A 12,207-nucleotide genomic window follows, 5' to 3' on the forward strand; every position below is an offset into this window, starting at 1 on the left:
AATTGTAATTTTGAAAAAACAAATTCAGAATAAATCCTTTCGTTCAATTCAACAATGAATTTTCGATATTTTTTTCCAGCATAGAATAAAATATTCATCATTAATAAAGAAATATTTCTCCTTTTCATGTATTGATATGAAGTTGCAAACCATTACCACCAGATGTCGCTGTAGTATATAGATCCTTTCATCTCATCTTTTAAAGATCCAAAGGGAAACAGTTTTATTCAGAACAGAGGCCTTCTCTAACTTCTCAAACGCATCAAGGAATTCGGTAAACGTAGAAGTTGTTCGGGAAAACTTTATTATCCTGATTTTTAAAAACAGGAATTCGCTCCTTCCTGTGGGATTAAAAGTCTCGGTCCTTTCAGAAATATTTTAGTGGATAATTTTGTTATTAAATTTAAGGCTCTGAACTTTTATTGAAAAACTGAAACACAAATGAACTTTGATAAAACTTTTAATTTGTGACAAAACTTGAGATGTTGCTTAAAATATTTTACAATTTTTTATAATAGACAAATATATATGAATATCTGAATGAACTAAAATTATTTTTATTCGCCTTTTTCCTTCATTTAATAAGTGTTAGTCTAATAATATACAAAGGCTTGATAATGACAATGAGGATTATTTTTCTCTGCTTAATGCTTCTAATTGGATTTGAGATTTTTGAAGGTAAGCTTAAAATTAATCATATTTATATTTTATTCTTTAAGAGGAATTTTAAAAAAAATTAAAAAAGAACAATTTGTTTTTCTACTACAAATTTTTCCGCTTTCTACATATTTTATGTAAAGATATATATTATGAGTTGAACAAAAATATTTAGTATAAAAATGATCTCTCTGATCATTTATATTTATAAATTACATTATATATTAAATTTTTATTACATTTTTATTACATACTATAAAGGGAATTTTAAAAAAAATCAGAAACATCAATTTTTCCTCTCTACTGCAAATTTGTTTCGTTTTATTTAAGCATATTTTATGTATAAAGATACATATTAATGAATGAGCCAAATATTTATCTTAAGAATCATCTCTGATCATTTATATTTATATATTACACTATGCGATAAAATTAATCATTTTTATTACAAACTTTAAAAAAAAATCATAAAGATAAATTTGCTTCTCTATTACGAATTTGTTTCGTTTTATTTATACATATTTTAGGTATAAAGATATATGTTAGGAATTGAACCAAATATTGACCTTAAGAATCATCTCTGATCATTTATATTTATAAATTACATTATGCAATAAAATTAATCTTTTTTATTACAAACTTTAAAAAGAAATCATAAAGATAAATTTGCTTCTCTACTACGAATTTGTTTCGTTTTATTTATACATATTTTATGTATAAAGATATATCTTAGGAAATGAACCAAATATTAACCTTAAGAATCATCTCTGATCATTTATATTTACATATTACATTATGCAATTAAATTAATCATTTTTATTACAAACTTTAAAAAGAAATCAGAAAGATCAATTTGCTTCTCTACTACGAATTTGCTTCGTTTTATTTACACATATTTTATGTATAAAGATATATCTTAGGAAATGAACCAAATATTTACCTTAAGAATGATTTCTGATCATTTATATTTATAAATTACATTATGCAATGAAATTAATCATTTATTACAAACTTTGAAAAGAAATCAGAAAGATCAATTTGCTTCTCAACTACGAATTGGTTTTGTTTTATTTAAACATATTTCTTGAATAAAGATGTATATCAGGAAATGAACCAAATATTTACCTTAAGAATCATCTCTGATCATTTATATTTATATATTACATTATGCAATAAAATTCATCATTTTTATTACAAACTTTAATAGAAAATTTCAAAAGACAATCAAGAAGAAAAATGTGCTTCTCTACTGCAATTAGTTTCGTTTTCTCCATATTTTATGTGTAAAGATATATTACGAAATGAACGAAAGATTTAATGAAGAATGATCTATCTGAGGATTAATCTGGATTTAAAATTAAATTAAAGCTATACATATTATAACGATTATCTATATTGCATTTAGATCTTTTTATCTAAGCTAGTCTTGGTTTTTATAGGAAATTGATGTTGATATGGTTTTGTTGCCTCATTGAGTCGTGTGTCTTAATTTAAATCGTGTGGCAATGATCAATATGAGTTCTTTTTTTTATTTTAAAAGTGTTCTGTAAATTTTAGATTAAGATGGATTTGAATTAAGTGTTACACCCTCCATAAGAATGATTGTTAAAAAAATTGATGATAATAAGTTTCGGAAATTTAATTGAAAATATGTTTAGATGATAATTTATAAGAATTTGGAGTGGAATTCTCATTATCTTATTTAGTTATGGACTCAAAGGTGTCAAACTACCATTTTTGACAAAATTATCAAACTTCAATTTCATTCAAATCCACAAAAACAATTTGTTTCTAGTCTCCATCTTTAATAAAACTGAATTTATATTAAAACATTATTTACTCATAGGCCAAAGTACTATGCCCTGTCTGTTTATCCATATATCTCAAAACTTGTTTTTTCATTATTACCCCAATTCGTAAATGTGATATCTTAAATATTGCTGTTGTTTAATGTGTTTGAATTTTTGAAAAACGATTCTTTATTAATATAAACATACATTATCACTTCATACTAGTTATTATATGAGCCACGATGGCTCAGGGGATTAAGCATTCGCCTTCAAATAAGGTGAACCGGGTTCGAATCCCAGCGATGACTGGTCGGTACAAATTCCGCATCCGGCTAGTACCTACCACGGTGATGACGTGAAATATCCTCAGTGATAGACGGATCATGAGTTAGAATCCTCTTGAAATCAGGCTAACCACGGGAGGTTCTCGTGGTTTGCCTCCCCATGTAACACAAATGCTGGTTACTTCCATCAAAAAGTACTCCATGAGGACCAATTTCCCCCAATACTTCTGGATTTTAACTCAAAATTACAGTGTTGATTCAATTGAATTCAAAATTACGGAGTTGAACATTAGTAGTCGTAAACCTAAAAAATTGGGTCTGTGTCAAGGATTATAAAATAAAATAAAAATTGGTTATTATAAGCCACTTATATTTTTTTCAAAAATAAATTTAATATATTTAATTTATAATTTAAGTTATATGGGGCTTTTTACCATTTTTCTTGCGATACTGGCAGTAAATTATTTAAAAATTAATCTTGCGTTCAATGTTTAGTCTTTTACCTACGTTAAATATTTACGAAATTTATATATACACACTGTAAGAAATTCCGTATCAAATTACGGTAGAAAGTACTGATACCCTGAGTGCATCTAATTCTCCCTTTTTCAGAAATTTTTGAGCTACATTTCATTAATTTTTAGATTCATTTCGTCATGAAATCACGTGATTTGTGCCGAATGCAAGAATGCTTGTGAGATAATGATATCCAACATTTTTCTGATAATTATTCTTCATAGTTTTAATACTTTATACAAATATATATATCTTAAATTTATTCCCTCAAGAGTTAAATTTTTAAACAAGTTCATTTCAAAGTCGGAACCGGAGTCAAGCTCCCAGAAAAGTCAGCATTCGGGGATGAACATTTCAACTACTAATTCCACAGATCTTGAGTTTTGAGATAATTCTTTGCAATTTTTTTCAATAAATTTCCAATTGATGTGCTTAATATCTGGCTTTTTTTTAACGTTGACTATCAGTGTTTTTGTGTTATGAAAGGTAATTTAACAAAAAAATCTACTTTACGTTTTTTAAGTAGTATAAGAAATGGATCTATTTGCACGAGGACGAAAAAACTCTGGTAAAATTATCGTGCAGTAGGGTGATAATATTTCTGGTTAAAAATAAAAAATAAAAAGAAAAGAAAAAAACAATATAATTCTTATTTATGTATAAATTTTCAATTATGAATGAAAAACTAAATGTATGGTATTTAAACCATCCAATTAGAAAATTTTTCCATTTATATGCTAACGGTTTACAGGAAATCTGGCTTTAAAAATTATAGTTCTTATTACCACATTTTTAATTAAAAAAAACGCCAGGCTGCGAAGCAAACACAACGAAGCAAAAAACGAATACAAAACTTAAGATAAAATTACCAAATTTTTCTATATTTCATCGGCAAAAATTACCAAACTTCTTGGTGTTTCCCTACATCAAGGAATACGATAAAGCCTTACCGTATTCTATGGTAGTTTTGACCATACTTTTTTTCTCCCTGCACTTTAAAAAATCTTAGGTGCATACTTTTACAAATAATAGAAGCAAATGAATTTTCAAAAAACCTTTTTTAAAACTTTCTCGGCATCTTTTTAAGTGCCTAGTTAAAATACAATCCCTCTCTTTTTGATTTATTTTTTAAAATATAAAACGCAAAATTGCCAACGAAAAAGAGAAAATATTAATGAGAAAAAAGATAGCATATATATATATATATATATATATATATATATATATATATATATGGGTCATTCTCACGAAAACTGTCATTTTTCAGTTCATAAAATCCCAAAAAAGTAAAGTGAATAAAAAGCTCTGAAACTTTTTATATTAATAGAAATATGTAATGGCATTATAAAGAAAGTATATATCCTATAAATTATACTTAATATTTAAATTAATTAATTTTTTAATAATTAATTTTTAAATAATTAATTTATAATTAATTAATTTATAATTAATTAATTTATAATAATTAATTAATTAATTTAATAAATAAATAAATTAATTTAATAAATTAATTTATTAATTTTTTAATTTATTTTTTAAATTAATTAATAAGTAAATTAATTATTTTCACTATTTGAAAAGAGAGGGAATGATATTTTATTTTAATACATGTTTTTATCTAAGTTACATCTACCTAAACTTTGAAAATGATAACATACTAAGTATATCTAATATTTATTATAATTTAGTCTTATACATTTAATAGTTTTTACAGGTTTGGGAAATAAAATTGGCTGGCACGATTGAACAAAAGAAAATTTGATAATATACTCATCTTGAATCATTCCCTCACTTCAGCGTCATTCCCTCACTTTATACACTAGTGAGGGAATGACGAATTCAATAAAATTTAAAAATAACAGTTAGGCCTAATTAATTTCTGAAGTCAATCACATACAATTATATTCATACAAGAAAGCAACATATAATTATCCACTTTCTCGATGAAGTTGTATTTTATTTTACTCTAAAAAATGACATGAGGGAATGACAAATGTAAAAAATTTTACCTGGTTTGATTCATTCAAATTTATTCCACAGCAAAGCTTCTTTAAGTTGAAGATGGAAACATACTGCAATTTTGTTCTATGATGCCAGTTGTTAACTTCTGAAGTTCTTATTAAAATATTTTTATTCTAAGAAGATTGCAGGTGATAAGAACATTGTTGTGAGGGAATGACGCGAAACATGGGGACAAAGTTTAAAATAGTGCTGTGTTAATATTTTTATCAGAAATTAAATATAAAATTGATTTTCTGAATTCTATATTTCAGTATTCTGAAATAAAAAACACGAATTTGTAAAAAAAAAAATTTATTTCAGAAACAATTTTTTTCTTTTTTTAAATCAGCAGTGGGGACAAGTGAGGGAATGACATATTGGTATATTTTAATTACCTAAAATAAATAAAAAATAAAAATTGATAATTTTATTTTTATTCTTCTGCTAGCTTGCATTCCGAAGGACACTTTCCCTGAAATCTTTTTTTTTCGTAAGCTGTAAAACAAACATAAAATATACTGGGGACATGAAAATGACTGTTTTTGTGAGAATGACCCATATATATATATATATATATATATATATATATTTGACGCGAAAACCTCCCACGGTTAGCCAGGTGGTAAGGGGACTCTAACCCATGATTCGTCTACCACTGAGGATATTTTACGTCAGCACTGTGGTCGGTGTGAACAGGGTGCGGGATTCGTATGGTTGGGATTCGAACCCGGTTTACAGCATTGGAAGGTGAACGCTCTGTCCCCTGAGTCACGACGGCTCAGTTACAGTAAATTGTCATATTTGGGGAGAATCATCCGTATAATATAGTTAAGGAATGATAGTTTCTGAGAGAAATTTTATATAATAAAATTTTAAAAAAATGGGTACAATTGGCGAAATTTTTTAAAGCTGAGTGTTTGGTTGGGATTATTTTTTGAGTAGGCGCACTCTTATCGTTTATGTTATTGTTTAAATAGAAAAGTCGAAAAGTTTATGCATATAACCCCAAAATTAATAATATTTTTTAATTATTTTAAACTAATTTAAAGCATGTTATAATGAACTATTTAAAGTATTATAATATAATATTTAAAATAACATTAATTACCATTTCACAATTTACAACATCAAAGTTTTGATTTCCTTGACTTTCAGTCCACTCCTTATGTAACGTTTAAGAAGTACATTACATCCAAGTATACTAATTTTCTTAAAAAATATGATTTGCTCCCTTACCAGATCTCCTTTTCTTTGTCAAATACATTTTGCCAAAGTTCGAAAGAGAGCAAATAAGTTCTAAAGAGACTTATCATCAATAATTTAGATCTAATTCCGGTGCTCGTATGGAACCTTCAATTTTTCTTCACATTAACACCTGCCAAACGGTGCAGCCTTTAGTAAAAGATACCTAATGTAAAGTTATCGTGTTGACATAGTATCCTTACACTGATAGCAGAATATCATTATTTAAGGAAGATCCTGCGAGATACCTTTGATCTTATGCGAGTAATTTAAAGCTTACATTTACATACGTTGCAAATAGCGTTCTTAAACTCAAAGGGTTCGCGTGATTTAAGATACGTAAAAGTGGATGAAATCGACTGAAAATATGTTCATTTAGTGAAAATAATCTTTAATAACTTTAATATCGAAATTGTTTTTTTAAACATTTGGTTTTATTAATTTATTGTAATATGGTTCCGCCAGTATTTTTATAGTTTCAAAGACTACAATGAATGTTACAGATTGCAATGCACCAAAAGACGAGATAAATGTTTTTAATTAGATTTGTAACAATCAAAACGTAATAAAATTAATTATAATAAAATAAATAAATTAATTCATTTTTAACACTTCTTTTTTACAGGAAAGAAAAAAATACTCAAAACTAAATAATAAACTTTAGATAAATAATGAACTAGAAAAAAATAAACTCTATGCACGCTGTTACATGATCACATTTCTAAATGAGGAAAGAGTAGTTTAAAGTATTTTGAAAAATTCAAAACTATAAAGCAAGAAAAATGCTGGTATTTAGGAAATTGTTCATTCGAATTAATTTTTAAATAAAAATGAGCTTTAAAACATACGATAAATTTCGTCAGTTGAAATATTTACTATGCAATGCACTGCAGCAAATCGTGTGATTTTCAAGAGTGAATGTTCAGCTATAAATTAATTTAAATATACAAGAATGCATAAAAAACGTAAAAGCATTTAAGTTTTAAACTGAAGAACAGGGAAACCTAAAACTTTATTTTTCAAAATTGTAGTCTTTTAGGTACCTTAAATTAATACTGTCTGCACCAATTAATTGCATATTCGAGATCATCCCCTCAAACCATAAAGAGCGAAACCTTGAACGTGATGTTCATTAGACAAAAAATAATTCAAGGTGATCCGTTTTTTTTTTCCTTTTTTTTTTTTTTGCACTAGCATTGAACGATAACATTGTGTAATGTTTCCGCAATTTTGAAAATTAAACCGCAGTTTTGTCTGGTAAAATTATAATTGCATACAATCTAGTACAAAAAGAAATCAATTTGTGTGGTAATATGATTCAATTGAATCCATATTAAATTTGCTGCAAATTTGAATGATACTGCTGCATTCCAAAATGCCTTTCAGAATTATCTTTGAATCAATTGCATCTAGCATTCATTAAAACCACTTTTTGAAGCTTTGTTGTTCTCAAAAGATAATTAAAATGCTTTCCAATGAGAGAAATGCTTCGTTTTTTGTTTTCTACGTGTAAAGCAAATGTGGTTTGTTATGTGTGGTGGCAAATGTTATGGTGAATGTGGTGGCAAATGTTAGTTTAACTCAGAAAGTCCTCTACAGAGAAAGATTCGCACACAGAGAAACAAATTCTGGTAAAAATGCCGTTCTGTATGGTAATGACCTTTCTTAAAAAACACACACACAATTCTGATTAATAAAACCAAAATATACCCGTATTTAAACAATTCATTTGGTAATTTTTCCGTCTATGTGGTAACGGATTAACCAGAAATTCTGTTTTTCGAAATTATAGTTCTTACTGCTACACTATTAGTAAAAAATTCGAAACTGAAAGAAAATTTAACCGAATAAATGGTTTCTATGCCATGCTCTAAAGTATCATGATAAAATTACCAAATTTGACTACATTTAACAGATTTTATCACGTTTTATAAAACCATATTTTATTGTTAATTTAACAAAATTCATAACAAAGGCGCTTCAGTAAAAATTACCGATCCTTTTGGTGTTCCCATAGAGCCAGAAATAAGGTAAATTTTAACATATTCCGGTAATTTTGCCAATTCTTTTTTCTGAGAGCATGACTGAGTTCAATATTGCGTTTTTAAATATTTGCAATCATTAAAACATTCTTACAGAAATAATACTATTTACAAAACATTAGAGTGAATAAGAGAAAAAAATTGCATATCAAAAATTGCATAAAGAATTGCATTCTTTTAAAATTTATTTCTATAACTTTTAATTGATAAATTTGCTTTTTCTTCTTTTCTTGCTAAACTTGATTCCCTGTTTAGTATAATGGAGAAAGGGAAAACATGAAATATATTTTTATTATACCATATCCTTTATATTTTATCTAAGAAACTTTAATTAGAGAAATGCGAGAGTTTAATTACAATTTTAATACAAATGTCTTCCTGCGGCTGTTTCTTTATATAATTAGACAAATAACATACTACATTCGCAAGTAACGAAACTCTTTGAAGAATAACATAATCATATTTTTAAAATGACTAATTATTTTTTTAGAAGATTCATTAACTACTACTTGGAAATATATATAAAACTAATGAAATTATCTGATAAAATAGAAATGGAAGCAAAGACAATGATAGCTCATTAGTCGTTCTGTTAAAGATGTATAAAAGAATTACTATTTGAATTTCAATTATTATTCACTTGATGTACGATTACTAATATCATTACCTTTTTTTAAAAAAATTTTGCTTTCATGCTTTTTTTAATTAAATTTTTTAATTTTAATTAAGATAAAAAATCTGTCCTATGAAATAAATTTAGCAAAAATGGTGTTTTGGATGTATTTATAGTTGTTAATAAAACTTACAATAGAATTCAACCAATCTCTTAAAATTATCATTTTATTTTAATTGTAAGTCAAATTAAGTATTAATTAATTACAAATGACTTAAATACTAATTGTTATCATAATGAAAATTTCCAATGACTAGTAATAATCTTTTCTAGTCAAACTAGATTTCACTACAGTAGTTGCATTTCTAAATGCTGCAGAGTAGCCCACGTGATATTTTTTACGACTTGTTTAAATGTTAAAAAATCCTTAGCTTATTATCAAATGTAAAGTTTTCTTATACATTTACAAACAACCCTTTTTCATTTCAAATTTCGAAATCTTACAGTTTTCGCTTAGCAAAGCAAAATTTTGCGTTAAGTTACGTAAAGCAAAAAATGCAATTACAGTACATGAAAGAATGCCCTTAAGATTGCAATAAATTTTGGACCTATTAGAATTTTTAAGAAAAAGCTTGACTCAATTTCATAAAAAAAATGGAACATCCAGCACGTCAAATTACGATTCTTTGAGCAAATTTCAATTTGCTCCAAGTTTAACAATTAATAATTCTTGAATTAATTATTTAATGTTATTTTTTAATTTCATCGTACTCCTCCATACGCGTTTTTTACACAGCTTTCTAATTTCAAATTTTTAACTCTTGTAGTTTTTATCATAGTAAAGCAAAATGTAACGTAATGTAATGTAAGCAGTAATGTAAGCAGTTTATCTACAATGTACTCAAATTAGGGCAAGTTTGCTTTATACGTTAATAACTAAATACATTGAGCAAAATAATCTATTATAGAAATATAACCTAATGTTTAAGTTCCAGAATTGTATTTTTTTCCCCTAACCTCTCAAATGGCCTTAAGACTGTTCAAAATAATAGTAAATAAAAAAAATTTACAAATTAGAGTTAATAAACATTAGAGTAAAATTGATAATGTTAAATATTAGAGTAAATTGTTACAAAAATCCGCTCCCCCCAAAGTGATTAAATTAACTAATGACCAATAGAACTAAAACATGATTAAAGCTAAAATAATTATTTTAGCATTGGAATCCTACGCAAAAAAAATCATCATCATTTCTTCTTTTAAGCTTATTTATTAAAGATTAGTCTCAGAAATAATTCTAAACATGTTTAAAAATAAAATTTCCTTTTTGATATTAAAGAGCCACAAAACGAGTTTTTTTATTCCACTAAATAAATTGCTTGGCTATACTAGGTAAACCCCCGAACTATATTAGTCTTTTTTTTTTCAAAACAAGTTCAGATGATTACTTCCTGTTTACGAAGGAAACGTTGTAAAACTATTTGTTCCCTTTAAATACGTTTAAGAAAACATCGATCTATGAGATGGTGAATGAATTTGTCGATATTTTGCAATGTTGGTGAAGGTGAAATGTATTTAGGTGAAGAGAAGAATTGAAGGGGAAGAATTAGACTTAAGTAGTATTTGATTGTTTTCCTACTTTTGCATTTAAGACTATGTTTTAGCAATCTTGTAACAATATTGGAAAACTTCTAATATACTTAAGGTCTAAAACGTTTTTGTTTTAATAAGTACATTTGAAAGTCTTAGACAGCTCTCTGTTCTTATAAATAGAACGTTTATTTTATCATTAAATTTGTATTTTTTTTTACTTAATCTAAATGTGAAGCAGTATTGTAATTAATAAACGTAACCTCAATATTTTAATGTTACTGCGATGAAAAAATAATATTATATTAAAAAGAATTTATTTTCATGAAAAAGATTAAATTGTTAATTTTCAGAGATTATTCATTAAATGCATCTGAACTAGTTTATATTTTGCCATACTTTTATGTATTTTGAAGCAATGCAAAATATTTTATGCGTAGTTAGTTTCAACGCCATACAAGTAATCTTATTTTTTATTCACAACTAATTTTTATGATTTATTTTAACGAACTATTTATGAATTATTTTCGGCTTTGCTAGTTAAGTAAATATATCTTGAGGATTTCAATCAAACGTTTACTAAAAATATAAATGACAAAACGCAATACACAAAAATAATTTTCAGTTTACTGGTATGATAACGCTGGAGAAAAAATTAGTTTTCTGATTCATGAGATGTTTCACCGGATCTTATATGTTTCCGTATCGCAGATTTCAAATCTGCAATCAGTTTCCTTCTACAAACTATAGTTTTAGTCCATACATTTTCAGTCCATACTTTGTAGAAATGTGCAAGTTTAAAAACTTCGTCGCGTACGATATTTTTCTCTCGTTAGTTGAAATTCGATCTAATTTTAATTCTAATGATGTGCCCTAACTCCCCAAGAAGTTAGTTGCAATATTTACTCAACCCCCTATAGAGTTTTTTAAATTTTATATTTCGACAAAGTACATTTCGACTGAAAATGCCATTTTAAAGCAAATCTGCAACAAAACTAATTTCAGATTTAAAATCTTTACACCCGAATTAGTCAAGATCAAGTATTTGTGTAAGTGCTGCAAAAACAATTTTTCACCAGTGTAATTAAGTTAATTATAACCTTAAGAAAATGTGTATACGTATACCTTCAGAAAACATGTTTTTTTTTTTACTTTAAATTTCTACTTTAGTGCTTCAACTATTTAGCCGCTATGGTTCTGTGGTTAAGGCACTGAACTGTCATTGTGATCGCAAAAACTGGGGCTCGATCCCCAGTGGTGGCTTGAGATCCACCCAATTTCAGCTTGTCAAGGAAGAAATGGCAATCAGTGCGCAGTGCTAACGACGTTACCGCAATCATGCCGTTCGTCGCGAAATTGTTTGTGGAGCCTTAACCTACTTGACGATAGCTTTGAGCCTGATGAAAAATACATTTCAATTGCTTTCTGGTCTCTATCGGTAGAACTTATCAACCTGTTATCATCAAATAAAA

General features: G+C 26.8%; 1 protein-coding gene across 1 annotated transcript in view; it reads left to right on the forward strand.

Annotated features, from left to right (window-relative positions):
• Positions 1–203: 203 nt before the first annotated feature.
• LOC107457221 (uncharacterized) overlaps positions 204–12,207 on the forward strand; it is an 81,210-nt gene continuing 69,206 nt past the window's right edge. The window contains exon 1 of the mRNA XM_043042031.3: positions 204–678. Within this exon, the coding sequence (XP_042897965.3) occupies positions 618–678 (61 nt within the window). The 5' untranslated portion in view covers positions 204–617. The remainder of the gene's footprint in view (positions 679–12,207) is intronic.

This window comes from Parasteatoda tepidariorum, chromosome 9 (assembly GCF_982258835.1).
Source record: "Parasteatoda tepidariorum strain Cologne lab strain chromosome 9, Ptep-v5.0, whole genome shotgun sequence".
Taxonomy (NCBI): domain Eukaryota; kingdom Metazoa; phylum Arthropoda; class Arachnida; order Araneae; family Theridiidae; genus Parasteatoda; species Parasteatoda tepidariorum.